Source organism: Orycteropus afer, unplaced genomic scaffold (assembly GCF_000298275.1).
Source record: "Orycteropus afer afer isolate SDZICR_OR568_19922 unplaced genomic scaffold, OryAfe1.0 scaffold00003, whole genome shotgun sequence".
Taxonomy (NCBI): Eukaryota; Metazoa; Chordata; class Mammalia; order Tubulidentata; family Orycteropodidae; genus Orycteropus; species Orycteropus afer.
This window is the reverse complement of record NW_006921590.1, coordinates 23,798,899-23,826,715: the sequence shown is the minus strand read 5'-3', so window position 1 is coordinate 23,826,715 and position 27,817 is coordinate 23,798,899. Positions and strand designations below refer to the sequence as shown.

The following is a 27,817-nucleotide window of genomic DNA, read 5'->3' as shown; positions in this document are numbered from 1 at the left end:
TCAGCTCTGAAATTCAACTCTAGATTAGACATCCACTGTATCTGGAGAAAGGGCATTAGACAGACAGGGGGATAGGTAGTGGCCTTCCCCGCTCTCCCAGGGACTGGTTCAATTATGGAGGGTCTCAGAATCAGGCACGGTGGTTAACTGAGCAGAGACATAGCAAGCAAATACAAAAGCAATTTGTGGTACACAGCTCTTGACAAAGTATATACATGAAATGAAGGGGGATTAAAATGGGCAAATACAAGACATTGGAAAAAAAAGAAGAAAAGTACTACACAATCCTTCAGGATAAAAGTCCATCTGGATGCACTATCTTAGTCCATCTGGCCTCATTTCTCACAGTTGTCTGACATGCTGCCCAAAGGCACACTTACAGGGTCAATAAGCAACGACAGGGGCCTCCAAGTTCTGTTGAGGCTCTTATTCTTTTCTTCCTGGAATTTCACAGTCCAACTACTTGGCTAAATTATGTTATACCATAAAGCTTTCTTTACTTTTTAGGCCTTGTGGTTTTATTTGCATATACATTTTTTAATATAAAAATTACATATGCTCATTTTAAAAAACATTACAATATAAAAATATACAAAGTAAAAAGACTAATTATAAACCTTCCTCTTCAAGGGGCGGCACAAGTGTCCATTTCGTGAACAATAAGGACTTATGACCCAGGGTCAGGGTCACGGGACATGGGTGCTGGGTTCTTTGGAGGCTTTCGGAATTTGCTCTGAAGGAAAACTCTAGGCACGCACAGGCCTGCTTTTCTATTCACAGTCTCTCGGAACACATATTCGTTCACCATTTCTTCATAACCTGTATCCATAAAGAGCTGAGCCAGGAATTCTGGAAGACAAGCAAGGCAACAGCACTCAGTCTTAACAATGTGGCATTTGCCCCCCCAGTGGGTAAGGAGGGGTAGGTGGAAGGCTGAGACTGATACATACCTAAATTTTAATGTAATGGTAATTTTAATGCTCCAATATAAAGGGTTCTTTTTTTCTTGGAGGCAGAAATTAACATATTCCTATTTCTTACCTATCATCTTACACCCAAGTAGAAACCTCCAATTAAACACATTTAAAACAAAAGTTGAAGGACAAATGATTGTGAGCACTTTGCCCTATTATGAGCCTCAAATACAAAACTCTGAACAAAAAGAAACAATATTCTAAACTGACTATGTTTATACAAGGTCTGAATGTGCTCCATTTGTTTAAACTGAAGACCTCATTTATCCTAATGTGAGGAAGAGAAATCTATGACCAGACTGGGAAAAAAGTCAATTTAACCTCAATAACATCACTATGCATTAAACAAAACAAAGAGAATGGCTATGTAGCACAAATATCAAACTGAGTCCATTACCTCAAAAAATGTGCTTTGAAGTACTTTGCAGGTATCATTGCATCTTCTCAATTATTCACTACTGGTTTAATCAAATTTTATGAATCAGAAACATTAAAAACATCTTTTTAATTTTCACCTGACATTTTTAAGATCTTCCAGTTTCAATGGTAATCAAGAAATAAAAACGTTTGTGAAAACAGACTTAAGAAGGTCCAGATTAATGTTAGGCATTTAGACGGTTTTTCTTAACACTCCTCTGAAACAAATCTGTGTATTTAGGAACTGATCCAATCACATTTAAAGAAAAAGGCTTCTTGTCTTTGTGACTTTGGAAAATAACCTAAATGTCCCAGGTGCTTTATTCTTTACTAAACAGAGTGACATTTCTGCAGCGCCCTCCTCACTTCTGCAGCACGGTTCTCAGCAGGGTGCCTATGTGGCAGGGCAGAGTCTGCTCATTCACCAGGCTCCCTGACTGACCCAGTCACCCAGAGAAGGCTTGTGGGAGCCCCTGTGCTGTCCCAGGTGCTCAATAAGTGGTGAGCATTGGAGAGTTGGTTCCATAGTCTCATTAGTGTGTTCCAAGTACAGCTGCAACCCCCTCCCAAACTAGTACCACAGTGACAATGCAACCAAGCAAACAGAAGTAAGTAATAAAACATTTTAAAGGGAGATCCCATTCATCTTACCATCAGTAAAAAAATACGATCTGGTTCCATCTTGTCTAACATAAAAGTTTTCCCCAAGTTTGCTGCCAGCTTTAAACCTAAGCATAGCATGATCATACAGCCCATAGTCACGAAATAAGACACATTTGCCTGGTTTTAATACCTACAAAACAAAAGTGGGATACAAATAACAATGGGGAACCTGGTTAAATGACTTATTGTTAAATAAAATCTGATTAATTTAGGGATTAAAATAACTTTGAATTTGTGATAATTATGAAATACAGGCAGTCCTTGGGCTATGAACGTCTGACTTAAATACAACTCATGGTTATGAACCAATCCTGTTAAGACTATTATATTAAAAATCTGAGGTACATACAATTGTTTGTAATAACAAATGGGCACTTCTATGTTTAAGATGTTTTAATATATCTGGAAGTGTTTTGTTTATGTTTTTTAAGCATAGAAAGATACACTATATACCATATAGTAAGACAAACAGGAAGGGAATTCATCAGGGTTGTATCCTTTCACCATATTGCTTCAATCTGTATGCTGAGTAAATAATCTGAGAAACTGGACTATATGAAGAATATAGCATCAGGATTGGAGGAAGACCCATTAACAACCTGCGATATGCAAATGACACAACTTTCCTTGCTGAGAGTGAGGATGACTTGAAGCACTTAGTAATGAAGATTGAAGACTACGGTCTGCAGTATGGATTACACCTCAATATAAAGAAAACAAAAATCCTCACAACTGGACCAATAAGCAGCATCATGATAAATGGAGAAAAGAGTGAAGTTGTCAAAGAGTTCGTATTATTTGGTTCTACAATTGATGCCAATGGAAGCATCAGTCAAGATATCAAAAGACATACTGCATTAGGCAAATCTGTTGCACAAAACCTCTCTCGAATGCTGAAGAGCAAAGATATCTCCTTGAAGACTAAGATGAGCCTAACCCAGGCCATGATGTTTTCAATCGGCTCATATGCATCTGAGAGCTGGACAATGAACAAGGAGGACTGATGAAGAGTTGAAGCTTTTGAATGTTGAAAGTACCGTGGACTGCTAAAAGAACTAACAAATCTGTCCTGGAAGAACTGCAGCCAGAATGCTCCTTGGAAGCGAGAATGACCAGACTTCATCTCACTTACTTTGGTCATTTTGTCAGAACGGACCGGGCTCTGGAGAAGGATATCATGTTTGGTAAAGTGGAGGGTCAATGAAAGAGGGGAAGGCCTTCAACGAGATGGACCGACACAGTGGCTACATTGATGGGCTCAGGTATAGCAGGGATAGGCTGGCACAGAACTGGGCAGTGTTTTGTTCTGTTGTACAAAAGGTTTCTATGAGTCGGAGATGACTCGACGGCACATAACCACAATTCCTTTTACTGATTTGGGCTGGCTTTCGCCATTCTGAGTCTCAGCTGTGGTTTCACTGTATGTGGCTACCATCACGTACAGCTCAGCCACTATGCTAATAACTGATAAATGCCTAGCACTCTACAGCTTACCATTTTTCCATCCAATCTTCACCCTAATTCTAGAAGATAGGAAGGAGCATGATTATTATCCTCATGTGAGAAAAGGAAACTGACACTCAAAGAGGTTACATGATTTGCTCATGATCAAACATTACCTACTAAGGGGGAGAGTCAGGACTCACATTTAAGTCAAAAGGTCTCATATCATAGAATCAAGATGCCCCCTTCACACTACTGACAAGAAAAGAGGCTCAGAAGGGAGGGGTAACTTTGAGTGGACCTCGTGTATGAAGGGGATCCAATTGATTCAGTGAGTCCTTAGATCAGAGGGCGATCATGTAGGGAAGGGGTCTGTGTCAGCACCAAGTGGAAAGTCGCATAGCAGAGCCTTTCAGAGATAAGTGCAGAGTAAATGTCTCAAAGATTAAAAGGCAATTATAGTGGGTATAATTGACCCTATCTCATATTGCAAAGGGTCATATGCTTTTCAAAATGACACTTGCTTTTTACATGAAAATTCTTTCAAATTATGTAACATACCAATGAGAGAACTTCACAGGAGGAACTAATCTTATTAAATCTTGCAATTCTGATCCATCTCATCAATAAGATGATTAAGATATTTACTTTTAAACAGACACATGCCATTTACTGAAATAATTATTTTTTCTCCTTTGAAAAAATATGTGCTGTGCTGTTAACTTTCCTAAATGCAGTCTGTGATACTCTTCCTCTTTCTGAACAAAATCTGAATGGGTAGCCCACAATGCTTCCCAGTGTGCTAGCAGAATTCAGGCGACTCCCATCACTGCCAGCAGGCATTTTAAAGGCAGTCAGTAAAGAGCCTCATGGATAAAAACAATTTTATCTTGTTCAGAAATGCTGAGTTTTACAATGTGAATAACTGAGAAGGGAACATTCTGAACTCGATTGGTTCACATGAGAAAAACTTCATTTTAGAAGGAAAGAAAGGCTGCATGGATAGAGGAAATAACACTCACTCAGGAATTTGGAAATCCTGATTCAACTCTCAGTTCTTCCATTAGTTAGTTGAATGACCTTTGGCAAGTAATTTCATCCCTCTGAATCTGCCTTCTTGTCTGTAAAACAATAAGCGTGAGACCAATGCCTCCTTTGACCATGGCACTGTATCATTTACCAAGCGTGTTCCAATGTCACGTTCTTTCATTCTCACACAACACCAACAAGTAGGCAGATTATACCCACTTCACCACAAAAAAAGGCTCAGAGTAAAAGTGACTTGCCTGAGGTCTCAAGGGAAGTTGGTAGGATAGGGAAGGTCAAAACCCACATCTTCCAATGGCAAATGTGGTCTATTTGGACTTCACTGTTCTATCCTCAAATCCCAGGAGTTCAACTTTAAGGTTGTCTTCCAGTTTAAATTTCTATGGTTATTTCATTTCTCTAGAGTTAAGATCTGGAGAAATGAGGACTGTGTCACAACAGCCTATTTTTGTGATTGTTCCTGCAAAGCTTCTGAGCTGCCCACAGTGTGTCTTATTGTCAGTGGCTAAGAGAACTTCTTCTTCCTTAGGTAACTCCCTGATGAAACATGTCATTTCAAATTTATGAACCAGACACCATAACAATAGAGAAAAGGTAATCAGACAGGTGCTATAAACACATTCGAGATCAGCTAAAAAAGAGATTTCTAATGGAGGGGAGGGGGTAAAAGCAGGAGGACTGCCGGAATGGAAATTTGTCTCTGAAGAAAGGTTATACCAGGGGCAGGGACAGCCTGAGATAACTCAATTCAATTAAAAAAAAAAAAATTATATATTTAACATTTGATACCTACTGAAATCTATTTAACACATCATGTTTCCATTTACTTAAAATTCAAGATCTGTTGATGATCTAGGATAACAGGGACCAGAGCACTGATCTGGGATCAGGGGGTTGGGGGGAAGCACCTGGGAAACCTGCAGGGTGCTAGAACCTATGTGTAAGTGGTGTTTACATGAGTGTATATACATGAAAAAACTCAACTAATCCTAAAACTTAGGATCCAGTTACTTATTACATGTATGTTAAATCTCAAGAAAATGTATAAATATATATAACATAAGATGTGAATTATAAATTGAACCTCAAACCACCTCAAGAGCTAGAATATTATCAATACTGTTGCATCTGTCTGTATGCTTCTCACCTTTATCACTGTTTGGCCTTCCCCTAGAATAAGGGCTCCTAGAGTCCACAGACCCAAAGAGTCTAAGGTTAGAATTTAGGGGTCTGTGAATTTGATAGGAAAAAAGTTATACCTTTGGTTTCACTACACCCTAACTGCAATTTAGCATTCCGTCAAATTATAATGTACACAACACGTTTTCTCACTAACATTGTTATTGGGTGCCATTGAACCCTGCCTGGTCCTGCACCAGCCTCACAATCCTTGCTATACCTGAGCCCATCATTGTAGCCACTGTGCCAATCCATCTCGTTGAGGGCCTTCCCCTTCTTCGCTATTATAGCACAATATCCTTCTCCAGGGAATGGTCCCTTCTGACAACATGACCAAAGTAGGTAAGATGAAGTCTGGCCATTCTCATTTCCAAGGAGCATTCTGGCTGCACTTGTTTCAGGACAGATCTGTTAGTTCTTTTGGCAGTCCATGTGTGGTAGTTAAATTTGTATGTCAACTTGGCTGGGCCTGGTTGAGTGGCTGGGCAGCTGGTGGCAGTTATTCCCCATGATGAGACTGGCAATCAACTCCATGGTGGGATCTACCACAAGCAGCTGAGTAGCTGCCTTTGGGATGTGGTCTGCCTCCTGTATATAAGGAGAAGCCTTGGGGATAGTCTCTAGCTTATGGCACGCTTGGACCCTACATGTAGCCATGTCATTGTTCAGCAGCCTGCCATGCTCTGCTGACCTTGGGACTTACAATGGACTTGAATTAATGGCCTGCTAAGTGGTTTGGTAACATGGGGACTATGCCTTTTTACTTGTCAACTTTAGGCTTGTCAGCCTCTGCAGTCAGCAACTGTCTGAGTGAAGAGATGCTTCTAGCTTCAGTGGGCTGGGAGCAAGAGGCAGAGCTGAAGCCCAAGGTCGAGGGGCTTTCATATAGCCTTAGAGCCTGGCACTTTGAACCTGGGCTTAAAGCCTCCAAATTGTGAAAGAATAAACTCCTGTTTGTTAAGGCCATCCCATTTGTGGTATATTCCTGTCAGAGCAGCACTAAGTAACCAGAACACCATGATACTTTCAGTATTCTTTGCCAACACCACAACTCAAAGACATCAACTCTTCTTCAGTATTCCTCGTTCATTGCTCAGCTCTCAAATGCATACGAGGTGACTGAAAATACCATGCCTTGGGTTAGGCGAACCTTAGTCTTCAAAGAGACATCTTTGCTCTTCAAGCACTTGAAAGAGGTCTTCTGCAGCAGATTTGCCCAGTGCAATACATCATCTGATTGTCTTGGCTGCTGCTGCCATTGGTGTTGACTGTGGAACCAAGTAATATTAAATCTTTAACAACTTCAATCTTTTCTCGATTTATTGTGATGCTGCTTATTGGTCCAGTTGTGAGGATTTTTGTTTTCCTTATGTTGAGATGTAATCCATACTGCAGACTGGTCTTTAATCTTCATCAGTAAGTGCTTCAAGTCATCCTACTTTCAGCAAGCAAAGCTGTGCCATCTGCATGTCACAGGTTGTTAATGAGTCTTCCTCCAATTCCGATGTCATGCTCTTCTTCATAAAGTCCAGTTTCTCAGATTATTTGTTCAGTATACAGATAGAATAAGTATAGTGAAAGGATACAACCCTGACGTACTCCCTTCCTGATTTTAAACCATGCAGGATCCCCTTTTTCTGTTCGAATGACAGCCTCCTGGTCTATGTACAGGTTCCTCATGAATACAAAGAAGTACTCTGGAATTCCCATTCTTCTCAATGTTACCCATCATTTGTTATGATCCACACAATCAAATGCTTTCGCATAGTCAATAAAACACTAGTAAACATCTTTCTCGTATTAGTTGCTTTCAGCCAAGATCCATCTGACAGCAGCAATGATATCCCTCATGCTATGTCCTCTTCTGAATCCAGTTTGCATTTTGTGAAGTTCTCTGTCAATATACTGTTGCAACTGTTTTTGTTATTATCTTCAGCAAGATTTTACTTGTGTGTGATATTAATGTTATCATTTGATAATTTCCACATTCTGTGGGATTATCTTTCTTTGGAATGGGTACAAATAATGGATCTCTTCCAGTCAGTCGGCTAGGTAGCTGTCTTCCAAATTTCTTGGCATAACCGAGTGAGTGCCTCCAGCACAGCATCCATTTGTTGAAACATCTCAATAGGTATTACGTCAATTGCTGGAGCCCTGTTCTTTGCCAGTTCCTTCCGAGCAGCTTCGACTTCTTCTTTCAGTACCACTGGTTCTGCCACCTTCAGAAATGGATGAACATCGACCAATTCTTTTTGATACAGTGACTCTGTTTTCCTTCCACCTTCTTTTGATGTTTCCTGCATCATTCACTATTTTGCCCATAGAATCTTTCAATATTGCAACTCAAGGCTTGAATTTTTTTTTTTTTTTTTCAGTTCTTTCAGCTTGAGAAATGCTGAGTGTGTTCTTCCCTTTTGGTTTTCTACCTCCAGGTCTTTGCACATTTCATTATAATAACTGACTTTGTCTTCTCGAGCTGCTCTCTGAAATCTTCTGTTCAGGTCTTTCAACCTGTCGATTCTTCCACCCGCTTTAGCTACTCTCCATTCAAAGGTAAATGTCAGAGTCTCTTCCAACATCCATTTTGGTCTTTTCTTCCTCTCTTTTTAATGACCTTTTGCTTTCTTCATGGATGATGTCCTTGACGTCATTTCATAATTCCTCTGGTTTTCAGTCACTGGTGTTCAATGTATCAAATCTATTTTTTAGATGGTCTCTAAATTCAGGAGGGATATATTCAAGGTCATATTTTGGCTGTCATGGACTTGTTTTAATTTTCTTCAACTTCAATTTGAATTTGCATATAAGCAACTAATAATCTGTTCCACAGTCAGCTCCTGGCCTTGTTCTGGCTGAAGATATTGAGCTTCTCCATCTCCTCTTTCCACAGATGTAGTCAATCTGATTCCTGTGTACTCCATATGGCGAAGTCCACGTGTACAGCCACCATTTGTGTTGGTGGAAAAAAGTATTTGAAATGAAAAGTCGTTGGTCTTGCAAAATTCTATCATGCAATCTCCAGCGTTATTTCTATTACCAAGGCCATATTTTCCAACTACCAGTGATTCTTCGTTTCCAACTTTTGCATTCCAATCACCAATGGTAATCAACACATCTTGACTGCATGTTTGGTCAATTTCAGCCTGCAGAAGTTGGTAAAAATCTTCAATTTCCTCATCTTTGGCTTTGGTGGTTGTTGCATAAATTCAGTAATAGTAGTATTATCTGGTCTTCCTTGTAGGCCATGGATATTATCCTATCACTGACAGCATTGTTCTTCAGGATAAATCTAGATACATTCTTCGTAACGATGAATGCCATGCCATCCCTCTTCAATTTGCCATTCCTGGCATAGTAGATCATATGTCTGTCTGATTCAAAATGGCCAAAACCAGTCCATTTCAGCTCACCAATGCCTAGGATATCTATCGATCTTCATGTGTTCCATTTCATTTTTGGTAACTCCCAATTTTCCTAGACTCATACTTTGTATATTCTATGTTCTGACTAATAATGGATGTTTCCAGCTGTTTCTTCCCAGTTAGAGTCATGCCACATCAGCAAACGGAGGTCCCAAAAAGCTTTACTCCATCCACATCATTAAGTTCGGATCTACTCTGAGGAGGGAGCTCTTCCCCAGTCATGTTTTGAGTGTCTTCCAACCTGAGGGGTTCATCTTCTGGCACTATATTGGACAATGTTTCAGAGCTATTCATAGTTTTCCAGTAATATATCAGACAGTGTTTCAATGCTATTCATAAGGTTTTCACTGGCCAATTTTTTGAGAAGTGGATGGCCCCTTCCTTCTTCTGAGTCTTTCTCAGTCTGGAAGCTCTACTGAAACCTGTCCACCATGGGTGACCTTCTCAGTGTTTGAAATACTGGTGGCATAGCCTCCAGCCTCACAGCAACACACAAGCTACCACAGTATGGCAAACTGACAGACAAGTGGTGGTTCTCACTAATAGAAACCATAAATATTTTCACATCATGGTACAGTTGTTGGAGACACCTCAATTTACATCCATCATTACTTTAATATCATAGTATTTATTAGAGCTACTACAAGATTTGGATAAATAATATATTAATAAAAGGCATATTTATTTCTCATATTATAAATGTTTTATAACAAATTTGATAACTTATTTCAAAGTAGTTTGCCCTTGTAATCGTAGTTTTCTGTTTGTTTGTTTTTAGGCTGTTAAAAACATTCTGAGAAGGAGCTCACAGACTTCACAGACTAGCAAGGAGGTGAATGGCACAAAAGTGGCACGAAGCCCTGCCCTACAGATCCACCAGCCTGATCTGTGCTATAAGTCCACTCGTTTTTCACTTTTTTTCTGGGTGGGGTAGGGTAGGGGAAGGGAGGGGTTTGCTCAAAAATGGAATCATGCTGTAAGTAGTCTTCAGCAATTTGCTTTTTAAAAATCAGTCCACGTCCTTGTGTGTAGCTGAGGTCTTTCTCTTTCAGGGTTGTAACCATTCTACAGTAAGCATAGCACACTTTATGTATCTATCCATGGGACTTTTGAGTTATTTTTAGTTTTTTGCTATTATGAACATGGCTGTCACAAACACTCACCTATATGTCTCTTGCTGAGTAAGAATTTCTTTAGGGAATATATGTAGGAGCAGAAGTCTGGTCCGTATTAACAAAAATGATCAATTCTACAAAATAATGTCAAACTGATTTCCAAAGTGGTTATACCAATTTATACTCCTACCAGAAAAGTATATAGAATCCTACTGATCCACATCCTCATCAATACCTGGCTTTGTCAGATTTCTTAATTTTGCTAATCTAAGTGTCTCATTATTGCCCAGATTGAGGTTATCGTCTCATATGCTAATTGGCCCTATATGTGCTCTTTGCTATAAAATGACAAATCCTGTCTGCCCATTTTTAAAATTGAATTGTCCTTCTTACCGATAGGAGCTCTGGGAGTGTAGTGGTTAAGTAAGGCATTTGGCTGCTAAACAAAATGTCAGCTGTTCAAACCCACCAGCCATTCTGTAGAAGAGAGATGCAGCAGTCTGCTTCCATAAAGATTTACAGCCTTGAAAACCCAATAGAAGCTGCTATGAGTGGGAATTGACTTGATGGCAGTGAATTTTTTTTTTTTTCTTACTGATACAAAGGAATTCTTTACATATTCTGTATATTAATCTTTTGTCAGTTGTATGGACTATAAATTTCTTTTTCCAACTTGCCTTTTCAGTTTCTCTGTATTATATTGTCTTTTGAAGAACAGAAACTCTTAATTTTATTATAGTTAATCATCTTTATGTTTAGAATGCTTTGAGGCACTGAGAAAATGTATCCCTAAACGAGGTCATAAAGATTTTCTCCTGAAAGTTTTAAAATTTTATCTTTCCCATTTAAGTTTTAATTCACCTGAGAATGATTTTTTTCTATAGTGTGTGAAGTATGAATCAAACTGCATTTTTTCCCACATGGATAACTGGTCGTTCCATTTTTTATTAAGTAGCCCTTCCTTTCCTAATGATCTTCAATGTCATCTTTATCATACATGAAATTCCACGTATGTGTGGATCTATTCCTAAGCACTCATCACATTTCCTTGGTCAATTTGTCTGTCTCCTCCGCCAATACCATTCTGTGTTAATCACTACAGCCTTAATAAATCTTTATATCTGATAATGTATAAATTCCACCACATTATTTTTCAGAAGTGTTGTGGCCATTATTGGACCTTTTTTGTTTCTATGACTTTAGAATCCACCTGCCATTTTTCTCAAAAAAAAAAAAAAAAAATTTTGGAATTTTTATTGGGATTGTATAGCTCATAAAAAGAAGCTATTTATTCATAAACATAGTATTTATCTCTATATAAATTTTCTTTAATGTCTCTCAATAAAACTATCTAATTTACTCTGTACAGGTCTCACATACCCATTATTAAAAAAACCAAAAACCAAACCCACTGTCGTTGAGTCAATTCTAACTCACAGCAATGCTATGACAGAGTAGAACTACCCCACAGGGTTTCCAAGGCTATAAATCTTTATGGAAGCAGACTGCCTCATCCTTCTCCCATGGAGCAGCTGGTGGGTTTGAACCACCAACCTTTAATTAGCAGCCAAATGCTTTAACCACTGTACCACCAGAACACACAAATTTATTCTAGGTACATTTTATTTTTATATTGCTATTCAGAACATTTTTTTTTAAAGTTACATTTTGTATTACCTGTTGATTTTTGCATAATGATCTTATATCCAGCCTTTGTTAAATTTCTAACTACTTCTTATACTTTTTTAATTCCTTTACTATTTTCTATTTAGACGACCATATGGCACATAACAACAACAACTGTCTACAAATTTCTTTCTTTGTCATTCTTAAATCTTTATTTCTCTTGTCTTTTTGAGCTAAGTAGGATCTCCAGTAAAAGGAGCTCTGGTGGTGTAGTGGTTAAGGTATCTGGCTGCTAACCAAAAGGTCGGCAGCTCAAACCCACCACTTGCTCTACAGAAGAAAGATGAGGCAGTCTGCTTCCGTAAAGATTTATAGCCTTGGAAACTCAATGGGGGTTGCTATGAGTTGGAATTGACTTGGTCGCAGTGAGTTTGGTTTGGTTTGAGGACCTCTAGTATAGGAGCTCTGGTAGCATAGTGCCTAAGGCACTTGACTGCTAACCAGAAGGCTGGCGGTTCAAACCCACGAGCCACTCCTAGGAAGGAAGGTTGGGCATTCCTACTTCCGTAGTGATACTGCCTTGGAAACCCAAGGAGGGGTCGCTATGAGTTGAGGCCGACTCGATGGCAAACAACAACAACAAGTATAATGCAGTATAGAAGAATTGATAGCAGGCACTTCAATTCCCTTAAGACTCTATTCCTTATCCTCTTTCTATCTCCCACTCTTCCCTAATTCCTGAAACCATTCATCAGTGAAATCACTGGTTATCCACAACATCTTCTGAAAACACACTTCCCATTCTTGTTTGAAAAGAAACCGGCTATCCCCTAAAGACACAGTTTTCTCTGCAAACTTCTCAGGTCATGGCTGTGTTTTCTCCCATGAATCTTATACAAATTGGCCTAAATGGGGCTGGTGTTCTCCTTACTTTCCTCAGGTCTGAATCTCTTTCATCAAATTACATCATCCATCATTCCTTCTCTTTACTGTCATCTATCAGTTCCAGGGTCACTTCCTGATGAGTTTATCTTCTGGCTTACTGTTCTATCCTCAGTGCTACACCATTCTTAATTCTGGGCAAGTTCAATACATATGTGGGTTATCTTCCTAAATATGCTAGTCTCTTCCTGATTGCAGCTTCTCTCTTCCAAAGACTTTGTCCTCCACCCTCCATTCAGTCACATCCTAGACTTTGCCAACACTAAGTGTAATCCCTCCATATTCTCAATGCCATGTAAGCTCTGTGACTACCCTTCCATCTCTCCAGCTTTCTGTCTCTAGTTCCCCACCTTTAATAATCATTCACACTCACCTGGACCTCCAAATCACTAATCCTACCATCTTTGCCCTGATGCTCTCTGTGATGGTTAATTTTAGGTGTCAACTTTGCTAAGCTACACTATTCAGTTAATCAAATACTAATCTAGGTGTTGCTGTGAAGGTATTTTGTACATGTGGTTAACATCTACAATCGCATGACTTTAAGTGATCACCCTGGATCATGTGGGTAAGCTTCAGGCAATCAGCTGAAGGCCTTAAGAAGAAAAACAGGTTTCCTGGGAAAGAAGAAATTCTGTTTCAAGATGGCAGCATCAAACCCTGCCTGAGTTTTCAGCCTGCTTACTTGCCCTATATATTTCAGATTTGCCAGCCCCACAACTGCATGAGCTGATTCCTTATAATCAACCAATCTCTCCTTATACTATCTCTCTTTATTTACATGCACACACACATGCATATGTGCATACATATACATGAACACACACGTCCTTCATTGGTTCTGTTTCTCTGGAAAACCCTGCCTAATGCATTCCTTCCTTCTCCTTTACCCAGCTAAACTATCATGCCCCTTTGGGGGTATATATTGGTTCTGATCTGCTCAGATATCATCAACAGGAAAGGGAAGGGAAGAAGAAACTTGCCCAAACCTCACAGGCAGAGGGCTAAAACCTATGTGGTAATATATGAATGACCAAAAATACTGCTTTAAGTGAAAATAATTACCTAATAGGTTTCTGTGTCTTAGAATTTCTACCCTACTACTTGCTTTAATTTAAAAAAAAAAAAAAAAAGGGTTAAATTTTGATGTATAGCTTTAAATACAATAAAAGCTCTTTTAATAAACATCTACTTTCCCAACTTGCTGAATACTCTACTGTGTAAGGCAGAAGGGCTGAAGTTCATGACTCATTGAACATTTGAGGCTGGTAGGCTTTCTAGATCATGCACCCTTACGCTTTAGTGACACCTCTTCCACACCTTGAACTGCACACTCACCATGAATCACTTGGGTTTGCTCCCAAACTTGCTTATGCCAATTGTATTTGGTTTTACAACTGTTACTTTATTAAGGGAGTATATACACAATAAAATATGAATGTGAGTAGAAAGTATTTTTATATTCTATGAAAAGTAAGCTGAATTTGTTCCTTGATAAAGAAGTACTAAACAAACTGCTGTTTAAATAAGTGCAGGAGAATCAATCGTGAAAAGTCTGGGTAAAAACATAGAAGACTGCCCTCTGATTACTTTCCAATTGTTTTTAAGTACTTGTTTCACTTTTAAAGAAACCAAAAGTACCTTATGTGTGTGGTTATGCATAAAAAATAAATGGCCTCACACTCAAAGAAAAGGCCTTGGCTGAAAGTCAAAAAAGTGATGACTGAATATATGCTTTTGTAAATTAAAATAAATGTTTAAGAATGTATCATTTCAATAATCTCTTGGTTTAGTTGATTTTTTAAAAATTAAGAAACATTGTTACCAATTGTTTGTATACATAAGAGAGCTTCTGCTGTAGCTTACAAAATACCTTCACACATACATCTCACCAGTATCTCACAATAACTCCGTAAGAAGTACCACCATTTATAGACAAGGAAATTGAGGCTGAGACATGGAAGCCAAGGTGGCTTATCACAACACTACCGAGTAAAGCTTTACTGCCTGTGTGCTAAGGCCACTTTCTGGGGGCCACAGAAGTTTGGGTTCTCCCCACTCCAGTACAACAGTGGTAGTAACAATAACCACCCCAACAATTATGATGACTGGTTTTTAAAAGCATTTCTAGGTGTTGTGCTAGCACTTTATACATACCTCATTTAACCTTGTCAAATTCTATGATTTGGTTATTACTGTCTCAATAACAAGCTGGCCAAGCTCTGAAGAGCAGCCATAGCCACTGCACAAACCTGAAGTAAGGTGAACATTTTATGTCCTTTCCAAGCATGCACTGACTACACGGCTTACCCAGTGAGAATGGCAGAACTCTGCAAATACACACGGTATGTAAGCCTCAGAGGGAAGTGAAATAAAAGGTACGTCTAATCTTCAAGTGCAGCTTCAAATTGCTTACCTTATAAACATTTTGTAAGACAAGGTGCATCTTGTCAGGGTGAATAGCTGAGAGCACAAATATCAACATGACAACATCCACAGACTCTAAGGGCATGTGTTCCAGGAGGTCATCTTTAGTTAGGTCACACTGGAATACCTTGCATCTTTCTGTGTCATACAAAGGATTTTGCTAGAGAGGGGTAAAAAAAATACACAGAAGAATTTTAATCCAACCACCATGCTGTTAAGAGGAAAAAAAGGAGATTGTACTCCCACTTATATACTGCTGCACAGAAATGAATGCTCACTTTGCTACTAGGTAAAACCTAGTACTGAACCATTCTTACATACAGCATGTAATATTTAACATTGCTAAAAGAAGTCAGATTTCATTTCAGCAAATTATTTTTAACTGGGGAGAGAACAACCTACCCCATATTCAAAACTGAGCCTTTTAGCAGTATGTATTTCCACAGAGATCATAATCCCAAGTGGCCTTTGCTTCTTTAATCTATCTTTGAATTGTCCAGTATAAGCCCCAATCTTATGAGAAACCTTTCCAATTCACCTTATTGAGACGTTATCATGATACGCTTGAGTTCTACGATATGTTTTCCCTTGCTGCAGCAAGCGAAACAAACCTAACTTTTTTTGACTCTAAGTGGGTTTCTGGTACATTCTGGTTGGGGAGCTCTGACAATGTAGAAGAGTATTATAAAGATAAATATTAAATTTCTTTATGTAAATGATAATGATAAGTAAGTTAATGGGCAGGAAGAAGTCAATATTGAAAAGATGTCATTTCTACCCATAATTCCACCCATAAATCCAGTGCAATCTCAACTGAATTCTAATAGAGATTCAGAGTTGACAAGATGAACAATATATCTGAAAAGAGAAAATCTTCAGGAATCCAAACCAAACCAAACTCACTGCCGTGGAGTTGGTTCCAACTCATAGTGACCCCTCCTTGGGTTTCTGAGGTGGTATCTCTATGGAAGTAGATTGCTCAATCTTCCTTCCAAGGAGTGGCTGGTGGGTTGGAACTGCCAGCATTCTGGTTAGTAGTCAAATGCTTTAGGCTCTACGCCACCAGAGATTCTATCTTTAGGAACAGTCAAGTCAAATTTTAAAATGAAGAACACTGAAGGTCAAGTATCCTACCAGACATTAGAACATTACAAAATGAAGTAATCTAACACCGTGGTTCAGAAATGGGACATGTGGATCACTGGGATGTAATAAAGTCTGAAAACAGTCCTGTGTGTATGTGTGTGTGTGTGTGTATCAGAATTTAACACTGCATATGATAAAAGATAGGTGACAATTCTCAGTGAAAGAAAATGGACTTCTCATTCCATCTATCATGTTTGGACAACTGGCTACCCATTTGGAAAGCTACGGAAAAATGAGAATTCCAGATAAATTAAAGGAATTCCACACTTAGTTTAGAGATGTAAACCAGTTACATGATTGCCATTAAGTTGATTCCAACTTATGGTGATCCCATCTGTGTCAGAGTAGAATCGTGCTCCATGGTTTTCAATGGTTGATGTTTTTGGAAGATCACCAGGCCATTCTTCTGAGGCATCTTTGTATAGACTCAAAGCACTGGCAGCAGAGTTTATTAATGGTCTGCACTACTCAGGGGCTTGGAGATGTAGAAAAGTAGAAAGACATAGCCTCCCATTTTGCAACAAGAAAAAAGCTGGACAGACAGCAAAGTAACAATTTCTTGTGAACCCACCAGGCCCGAGGTCACAAGACAAGCAGCCGTCTGCAAATCCGGAGACAGAAGGGTGCCTTCATGGAGCACAGGAGCCAAGGATTTACTAATTTGAGGCAGAAGCCTCCTGCCTGGGAAGATTAAACTAGAAACTTAACAAATTCTGGAGGCCAAATGTAGGTTAGCAAGAGAGTGTGAAGCTCTTCCAGGAACTCCTGGGGCCAAAGGCATAGGCATGTTACCACTCCTGTGCAGGTGTTTCTTCCAAGAGCCCCCGCCAGCCTCACAGGGCAGGTAATGAAAATTCAAAGCTCTTTTTGGTGTTCCCCTGTCTTCTAATATCCCTTAAAGAAGAACAGGTTTAGGTGTAATTTGTAGAAAAAAGGTCATCTAGGACCTGTAGCCTAAGGGCACACTATCGCAGCTGGGGGAAAAGAACCACTCTGTCCAGATTCAGCATTAATCTGCAAGGGGAAATTTTTAAGACCAAAGACAGGATACTGGTGGATATCCCCTGCAGTTGGAGAAAGGTGGGCAAGAGGAGAAAAGCTCTATTCCTGGAGGGACAGAAACATTTGTGAAAGCCATACCTGTGACCCAGGCATACTGTGTACTTGAAAACTGGGACTTAATCAGAGAATTAGACAGTACACTCCTTCTCTCTGTCATAACACCACACTAAAATGTCTCTAGCAACAACAGTGGATTACAGCCGGGGAGCTGCAAGAGACAGACTCTCTCTGGGGAATAGCACAAAGGGAAGAAGGGAGGGAAAAATGAAGTCATTAGAGGAAGTTGAAGCCTCTAGTGTCCATAGAAGAATAAACCTCAACCAACATTGGTTACTACACCAACAACAAATTTCAAACATAGAACAACTCCTGACTACATTATTACAAACTCTTAATTACCTCAGTCCACCACTTGTCTGTCAGTTTGTCATACTGTGGTGGCTTGCATGTTGCTGTGATGCTGGATGCTATGCCACTGGTTCTTCAAATATCAGTAGGTCACCTATGGCAGACAGGTTTCAGCAGAGCTTCCAGACTAAGACAGACTAGGAAGGACTTGGCTAGGTCTACTTCTGAAAAAACTGGACACTGAAAATTTTATGAATATACTGTGTGATATACTGCCAAAAAAGGAGCTGCTCAGGTTGGAAGGCACTCAAAATACAACTGGGGAAGAGTTGCCTCCTCAAAGTAGAATTGACTTTAATGATGTGGATGGAGTAAAGCTCCTCGACCTTCATCTGCTCATGTGTTACAACTCAAAATAAGAAGAAACTGCTGCAAACATCCATTAATAATCGGAATGTGGCATGCATGAGGTATGAATCCAGGAAAATTGAGAGTTGTCAAAAATTAAATGGAATGCATAAAGATCGATACACTCTGGTAGCGTAGTGCCTAAGGCACTTGACTGCTAACCAGAAGGCTGGTGGTTCAAACCCATCAAGCTACTACTCAGAAGGAAGGCTGGGCAATCTGCTTCCATAGTGATACCACCTCCGAAACCCAAGGAGTCAGGTCTGACTCCACAGCACAAAACAACAACAACGAGCTGAAAGGGACTGGTATTGGCCCTTTTGAGCTTGACAATCATATGGTCTCCTATGCCAGGAATGACAAATTGAAAAGGAATGGCATCACATTCATCAACAAAAAGGACATTTCAAGATCTATCCTGAAGTACAGTGCTGTCAGCGATAGTATAATATCCATATGCCTATAAGGAAGACCAGTTAATGTGACTACTATTCAAATTTACGTACCAACACTAAAGCCAAAGATGAAGAAACTGAAGAGTTTTACCAACTTCTGTAGTCTGACATTGACCAAACATGCAATCAAGATGTGTTGATAATTACTGGTGATTAGAATGTGCAAGTTGGAAACAAAGAAGCATGGGTAGTTGGTAAACATAGCCTTAGTGATAGAAATCACACTAGAGATCACATGATAGAATTTTCAAGATCAAGGACTTATTCATTGCAAATACCTTTTGTCAACAACATAAACAACAACTATACCCGTTTATGTTGTTATGTGCCGTTGAGTCGGCCCCAACTCATAGCGACCCCTCCTTGGGTTTCCAAGGCAGTATCACTACGGAAGTAGGATTGCCCAACCTTCCTTCCAAGGAGTGGCTGGTGGGTTTGAACTGCCAGCCTTCTGGTTAGCAGTCAAGTGCTTTAGCCACTATGCTAAACCTACTAGCCACTCCTCGGAAGGAAGATGGGGCAATCTACTTCCATAGTGATTACTGCCTCAGAAACCCAAGGAGGGGTCGCTATGAGTCAGGTCTGACTCGACGGCACGTAAAAACAACAATACCCGTTTATGGGATATATCCATTATGGTGTATATAAAACAAACTCACAGCCATCGAGTCAAATTGATTCAACTCATAGTGACCCCTCCTTGGGTTTCTGAGGCAGTATCTCTATGGAAGTAGATTGCCCAATCTTCCTTCTGAGGGGTTGCTGGTGGATTTGAACCACCAACCTTCTGGTTAGCAGTTAAATGCCTTAGGCACTACACACCAGAACTCCAATGGTGTATATACCCTGATGGAATACACAAGAACAAAATCGACTGCATCTGTGGAAAGAGAAGATGGAGAAGCTCAATATCATCAGTCAAGACAAGGACAGGGGCCAATTGTAGAACAGATCATCAATTGCTCATATACAACTTTAAGATGAAGCTGAAGAAAATTAAAACATATCAATGAGTGCCAAAATACAACCTTGAATATATCCCACCTCAATTTCAAGATCATCTGAAGAATACATTTGATATACTGAACACCAATGACTGAAAACCTAACAAGTTGTGGGATAACATCAAGGATATCATACATGAAGAAAACAAAAGGTCATTAAAAAGAAAGGAAAGGAAGAAAAGGCCAAAATGGATGTCGGAAGAGACTTTGAAACTTGCTCTTAAATGGAGAGTAGCTGAAGCAAATGGAAGAAATAATGAAGTAAAAGAGCTGAACTAATTTCAAAGGGCAGCTTGAGAAGACAAAGTAAAATAATGAAATGTATGTACAAAGACTTGGAGTTACAAATACAAAATGGAAGAACATGCTTTGCATTTCTCAAGCTGAGAGAACTGAAGAAAAAATTCAAGCCTTGAGTCGCAATACTGAAGGAGTCTATGGGCAAAATATTGAATGATGCAGAAAGCATCCAAAGAAGATGGAAAGAATACATAGTCACTGTACCAAAAAGAACTGGTCAATGTTCAACCATTTCAGGAGGTAGCATATGATCAAGAATCAATGGTACTGAAGGAAGAAGTTCAAGATGCACTGAAAGAATTGGCAAAAAACAAGGTTCCAGGAATTGATGGAATACCCATTGAGATGTTTCAACAAATGAATGCAGCACTGGAAGTGCTCACTTGTTTATGCCAAGAAATTTGGAAGATAGCTACTTGGCCAACCGACTGGAAGAGATCCATATTTGTGTGATTCCAAAGGAAGGTGATCCAACAAAATGTGGAAATTATTGAACAATATCATTAACATCACACACAAGTGTAATTTTGGTGGTGATAATTAAAAAATGGTTGCAGCAGTATATTGACGAGAACTGCTCAAAATTCAAACTGGATTCCAATGAGGAAGAAGCATTTCACTGCTGATGTCATAAGGATCTTGGCTGAAAGCAAAAAATACCAAAAAGATGTTTACCTTTGTATTATTGATTATGCTAAGGCTTTTGACTATGTGGACTAAAACAAATTATGGATAACACTGCAAAGAATGAGAATTCCAGAACACTTAATTGTGGTCATGAGAAACCTGCACATGGACCAAGAGGCAATCATTCAAACAAGGGGATATTGTATTATTTAAAATCAGGAAAGGTGTGCATCCAGGTTATATCCTTTCACTATACTTATTTAGTCTGTATGCTGAGGAAATAATCCAAAAAGCTGGAATATATGAAAACGAACAAAGCACCAGGATTGGAGGAAGATTCATTAACAACCTGTGACATGCTGACAACACAACCTTGCTTGCTGAAAGTGAAGATGACTTGAAGCACTTACTGATGAAGATCTGTGACTACAGCCTTCAGTATGGATTGCACCTCAACATAAAGAAAACAAAAATCCTTATGACCGAACCCAATAAGCACCATCATGACAAACGGAAGAAAGACTGAAGCTATCAAGGATTTCATTTTACTTAGATTCATAATCAATGACCACAGAAGCAGCAGCCAAGAAATCAAACAACATTACATTGGGCAAATCTACTGTAAAAGACATCTTAAAAGTATTAAAGATCAAAGATGTCACCTTTAAGATTAAGGTGTGTTTGACCCAAGCCATAGTATTTTCAATAGCCTCATATGATGTCTTGAGAGCTGGACAATGAACAAAGAAAACTGCAGAAAACCTGATGCATTTGAATTGTGGTGCTGGTAAAGAATATTGAGGAGCTCTGGTAGCATAGTGCCTAAGGTACTTGACTGCTAACCAGAAGGCTGGTGGTTCAAACCCACCAGCCACTTCTCAGAAGGAAGGTTGGGCAACCTACTTCTGTAGGGATACTGCCTCGGAAACCCAAGGAGGGGTCGCTATGAGTTGGGTCTGACTCGACGGCACCTAACAACAACAACAACAACAAAGAATACTGAATGTACCATGCACGGACTGCCAGAGAAATAAACAAATCTGTCTTGGCAGAAGTACAGCCAGAATGCTACTTAGAAGCAAGAATGACCAGACTTCATCTCTTGTACTTTGGTTATGCTGTCAGAAGGGAATCATGCTTGGTAAAATGGAGAGTCAGTGAAAAAGGGGAAGACCCTCAACAAGATGGACTGACACAATGGCTGCAATGATGGGCTCAGGCATGGCAACTATTGTGAGGATGGCACAGGACTGGAAAGTGTTTCATTCTATTGTGCATGGGGTCATTATGAGTTTGTGAAGGTACCTAATAAAAACAACGTTACCTCAGTATCTAAAACCCTATGTAATCAGGTATGTCTAGGCAGGGGGTAGTGTGCCCATGACCATGCATAGGGTTGGCAGACAATGTTTCTACAAGTGTATTTGTATGTGCTGTAAGAACGTCCAGGTGTATAGCAGAATTGACAAGGGACAAGGTTGTGGTGACTCCTTGGCCACAGCCAGCTACTCAGAGGGAGCACGTAGTTTGACTATGGTCATAGGAGACATCAAGCTCAACTGGTACATGGTGGCTGCGATGACGGATTCAAGTATAGCAAGGATCATGGAGCTGGCGCAGGATCGAGCGGTGTTTTGTTCTGCTGTGCACAGGGTTGCTATGAGTCAGAAACGACTTGACGGCACCTAATAACAACAACAACTACACAAAAACATTGGTCTATATCCTACTTTAGTGAGTAGCAACTGGGGTCTTAAAAGCTTCCAAGCAACCATCTAGATGCAATGATGGGTCTTTCCTTATCCAGAGTAAAGAAGAATGAAGAAAACCAAAGACACGTGGAAACAATTAGTCCAAGGGACTCGTAGACCATGCGATCCTCAGCCTATATGACCATGAGCCCAGAAGAACTAGATGGTGCCCAGCTACCGCTGTCAACCACTCAGAAGGGGATCTACACAGATTTTGGAGAGTAGGAGAACAATGTGGAACAAAACCCAAAATCATAAAAAGACCACGTTTGCTGATCTGATGGAGCCTGGTGAGACCCGAGACTATGGCACCTAGCTACTCTTCAGGTCTGGAATTGAACTCACTCCTGTGGCTTCTCATCAAATAATAGACAGGCATATGGGCTGAACATTTATACCAGGTAGATACACTATTTGGAGTGATCAATCATGGGAGAACAGAAGGGCAGTGTTTGCACAGGGAAACAGCTCGAGGGGGCAGGAACACATGGGAGGGAAGGACACAGAGAAGAGGGAACTATGAGGAGTAAGTGGGAAGACAACTGTTACACTACGGGGGATTTGCAGTCAATGTCATGAGATAAAATGTGTATGAACTGCTGTATGGAAAATGAATTTGTTCTGTAAACTTTCACCCAATCACAATACAAATTTTAAAAAGTACAAGGCAAGAAAGGCAAAAGGCAAGAAGAAATACAATCTGAAGAGAAAAAGCAATCATCAGAACCAGACTCAGATATAACACAGATGTTAGAACTATCAGACTAGACATTTCATGATTAGTAAGTTAAAGTGCTAATGGAAAAAGTAGACAACATGTAAGATCAAATGGTTAATTTCAACAAAGAGAGGGAAGCCATAAAACAGAAAGAAATGGAAATGCTAGAAATAAAAATAACACAGTAGAGGGATGGACACAGGGAAGAGGTAATTATGAGGAGGAAGTGGGAGGGGAGCTGCTGCATTGTGGTAAATTGTGGTCAATGTCATAAGACAAAGTGTATGTGAACTGCTGTATGGAAAATGAATTTGCTCTGTATATTTTTACCCAAATCACAATAAAATAAGTAAATAAATAAAAATAACACAGTAACAGAAACAAAGACTACTTTTGAAATGGCTTATCAGTAGACCTGATAGCAACTAGGAAAGGATCAGTGAACTTGAAAATAGAACAAAAGAAATTATATAAACTGAAAATACAAAGAGGAAAAAATGTAAAGAACAAAATAGAGCATCCATGAGCCATGGGACAATATCACATTGTTGTTGTTAGGTGCCGTCGAGTGGTCTCCAACTCATAGAGACCCTATACAGAGCAGAACAAAACACTGTCTGGTCCTGTGCCAGCCCAATGATCCCTGCTATACCTGAGCCACTGCTGTAGCCACTGAGTCAATCCATCTCACCAAGGGTCTTCCCCTTTGTCACTGACCCTCCACTTTACCAAGCATGATATCCTTCTCCAGGGAATGGTCCCTTCTGACAACATGACCAAAGTAGGTGAGACGAAGTCTGGCCATTCTCGCTTCCAAGGAGCATTCTGGCTGCACTTCCTCCAGGACAGATCTGTTAGTTCTTTTAGCAGGCCATGGTTGTTTCAGCATTCTTCACCAACATCACAACTCAAAAACATCAATTCTTCTTCGTTCTTCCTTATTCACTGTCCAGCTCTCATATTTGTAAGAGGCAACTGAAAATACCACAGCTTGTGTCAGGCGTGCCTTAGTCTTCAAGGAAATACCTTTGCTCTTCACTTAAAAGTTAGAGGTCTTTTGCAGCAGATTTGCCCAATGCTATATGTCATCTGATACCTTGACTGCTGCTTCTATTGGTGTTGACTGTTGTTACGTACCATCGAGTCAGACCCGACTCACAGCGACCCATCCTTGGGTTTCTAAGGTGGTATCACTATGGAAGTAGATTGCCCAACCTACCTTCCAAGGAGTGGCTGGTGGGTTTGAACTGCCAGCCTTCTGGTTAGCAGTCAAGTGCCTTATTAGAACCAAGTAATACAAAGTCTTTGACAACTTCAATCTTTTCTCCATTTACCATCATGCTGCTTATTGGTCCAGTTTTGAGGATTCTGTTTTCTTTATATTGAGGTATAATATACAAAACAATAAATAAATGTAACTGGAATCCCAGAAGGACAGAGAGAGAATGGAACCAAAGAAATATCTGGAGAAATAATGGTGAAAATTTTATAGATTAAAAAACATAATAATCAAAAATATAAAAATAAATGATTATGTTTAAATCTTTGGAGTGAAGAATTCTTAAACAAGATAGCACCTTAGCACCTCAATAAAAAAGGTGAATACATCATAGTTTAAATTCTATGTAAGAAAAGAGATACAAAAAACAAACAAACAGAGATACCACAAATAATTCTGACAAAGGATATAAGAAAATGCTTGCAACATCTATAACAGAATCAAGAATGAGGAGAATGCATCCTAAAAATGTAAGAGAAAATGACAACCAATTAGAAAAATGGGCAAAGGCACTACTATAATGTAAGCTCCACATGGGTTGGAATTGTTGTGTTTTCTTCACTGCTTAATCTCAGTAGTGCTTAGAATAGTGACTGGCAAATATTAGGCTCTCAGTATCTGTTGAATAAAGAAATTCACAGCAGAAGTAAAATTAATGTTTCCTTATATATAGCAAGGTCTTCAATCTCACTGGTAAGCAGGGAAAAACAAGTTAAAATATGGAGACATAATTTTTTGCCCACTAGATTCAGGAGCTCTGATGGCACAGTATCTAAGGCATTTGACTGCTAAACAGAAGGCTGGCAGTTCAAACCCACCAGCCACTCCTTAGAAAGAAGACTGGGCAGTCTACTTCTGTAGAGATACTACCTCGGAAACCCAAGGAGGGGTCACTATGAGTCAGAATTGACTCCACAGCAGTGAGTTTAGTTTGGGGAGTTTGGGAAAAATAAAAGACTAACAAATGTTGAGGAAATGAAGAAAAATGTACTTTGATTTTATTGGTAAAATTATAAATTGGTAAGATCTTTTTGGAAGGCAACTTGGTATTACCTATTAAAATTTAAATGTGCATTTTTTTTAACCCAAGGAGTTCTACTCTTCCATTATTCACCATAAACACTTATAAGTGTCTTTTAGGGAGCAAGTACAATGATAGTCACATTAACACTGTTTGTAAGAGCAAAAAGTTAGAAATACTTAAATGAGTATCAACAGGTAAGTGTTAAATAGAGTATGGTGTAACCATTCTATGGGATGTTATAACAGGTAAATAAAAAATGTGGTAGATCTATATGTACTAACATGAAAAACTGCAAGGTATAATGTAGTATGAAAAAAAGCAAGTTTTACTATGATGTGTTACCAATATATATATTTTTTAATAGTCTAATGGATACCAAAACTGTAAAAGGTTGATGGGGAACTGGATATGTGCATGTTGCCAAAGTATTCCCACATATTTGTTAATGGCACAAGGTTAATATTTTTACAATGAAGGAATCAGGCAGCTATAACCTTAACCCAGTGACCAAAAGTAGCATTCATTACTAATAGTGAGATTATCAGGCATTATTGCCTCCTGAATAAAGCTGTGTTTCTATATGGACATATTATGTACAGAAACAGGAAAATTAAAGCCCATGATACTAATATCCTGGAGGAGAGGACTAGGATTGATCAAATGGATACAGAGAAGACAAACTAGTCTGAAAAATAGAAGCTTAACAGAATATATGGCTGGTGCACCAACCTTAACATACTCAACCGCTCTAGGAGAAAAATCACAGGCATAGGCAAAAACATTCAAGTCTTCTTCTAAAAGCGGGAATAAACAGTTCCCAACTCCACAGCCAGCTTCAAGTATAGTCAATTTCTGATCTTCAAACTGAGGAAGAGATGTCAAAGTTAAATACATTTGCAGAGTAAAGAAACAAACCAAACTAACAAGTCCAGACCTTAAGAGACACGGTCTCTGCTCTCATAGAGTGGTCAATAAACAAGTGAACTAATAATAAAAAGCAAATACTGGTACCTAATTTATCATCTAAATATTCAAACACTGAGTATGGTATAGAGGAAAAATAGCAAAATGGCTAACAAATCAGGCTCTGGGTCTAATTTGCCTGGATTCAAATCCCAACTCCTTCATTTGCCCCTACTTCCAGTCTGTTCTTGGGCAAATCACTTAAACAGCTTTGTGTCTCAATTTCATCTGCAAGCAGGGATAATTATATCCACTTCGCAGAGTTATTATAAAGCTCAAATTAGAGAACACTGGGAAAGTTCTTAGAAAAGGGCCATGGTAAGTGTTCATTAACACTGACCATTATTCTTAATCTGTCACTAAAGTCACTCAGTATGAATTTAATGTCTATAATTTTCACATTAACTTTAAAGCAATAGAAAATGCCCATTAAAGTTCCCTCTCCTGTGTATTATACGTCCCAGAAACTGCTGAAACTACTTGAGACCAAACAGTATGTTTCTCTCCCAAGGTACAATGCATTTTAATAAGCTTCGTAAATTCCCTCCTTCACATTCCTCATAGGAATGAAGTAAAGCATCCCTCTCTACACATTTTAAATGGAGAGTAGGTCAAATAAGGTGCAATATTAGCTTTACCTCCCTACATGATCTTAGCTCTTCAAACTCTCTGGTGGTCCAGTGTCTATCTTTGAAGAAATTAGTACTATTTCTTTTGTAAAAAAGGTCCCAGTTCTTCTGAGCTTCTTTTTCTAGTTTCTGCTGTTTAAAATCAGACACCAAAGCTTGGTCTCTTTTCAGTTTTTCCTCTTCTTCAGAGCTGAGAATCCTTGCTTGCAGCCCTTTCCTTTGCAAAGATGCCATCTCATAGGGGGACAGTCATGTATTTAGCACTGCTGAAGATTCTCCATCTCTGGACAGACTGAGAAATCCATGCTGGCACTGCAGACACAAGACCTCAGATGTGCTTCCCAAGGCCGCATTTGAGCCTCAGGCAGCATGGGGTGTTTCTGCAAGAAAAGCATAAGATTCCGGTTAGTGGTTCTAAAACAGTTAAGATGTTAGGTTCAATTCATCAAACATTTACTACAAAATGCTGACTCTACACAAAACTGCCTGCTAGAGGAGAGGTCACAAAGGAGTCTTCACAAGGCATCTATCGAGGATCCACTCCCTACCCTTCACCCTGGGCCTAGTTCCAACACCCTCAACAAAACAGGAATCCTTATCTCGCAGACTTGGAAAAGGATGACTTCACTTTGGTCTGGTCACTGACCACCCCAGTTAGTGCTTACTTTTCAGTGCTCCTTAGAACTCAAAAGAGATTAGGTTTAGGATACACTCAACACTATCATGGACTCATTAACATAACTAAGAAACCATTAACCCAAACAAAAATTACACCCACAGGCCAAAAAACCCACTAGGATCATTAGATTTCTCATAGCAACCCTCACAAGACTGAGTAGAACTGTCCC

General features: G+C 39.3%; 1 protein-coding gene across 1 annotated transcript; it reads right to left on the bottom strand.

The window, feature by feature from the left end:
• Positions 1-667: 667 nt before the first annotated feature.
• On the bottom strand, positions 668-27,203 carry METTL6 (methyltransferase 6, methylcytidine). The gene is made up of 5 exons (XM_007936781.2): positions 26,979-27,203; positions 26,107-26,241; positions 15,245-15,415; positions 2,043-2,184; positions 668-849 (listed from the first exon to the last, which is right to left on the bottom strand). Exons 1-5 carry the CDS (start codon positions 27,201-27,203, stop codon positions 668-670), a joined length of 855 nt encoding a protein of 284 aa, XP_007934972.1.
• Positions 27,204-27,817: the final 614 nt, after the last annotated feature.

Coding starts and splice junctions, on each gene's coding strand:
- METTL6 (XM_007936781.2), bottom strand. CDS start 27,203: ATGGCATCTTTGCAAAGGAAAGGGCTGCAAGCAAGGATTCTCAGCTCT. Junction 26,242..26,978: donor AGCTAAGATCATGTAGGGAG/GTAAAGCTAATA, acceptor TCTCTTCCTCAG/TTTGAAGATCAGAAATTGAC. Junction 850..2,042: donor ATCGTATTTTTTTACTGATG/GTAAGATGAATG, acceptor CTTGTCTTCCAG/AATTCCTGGCTCAGCTCTTT.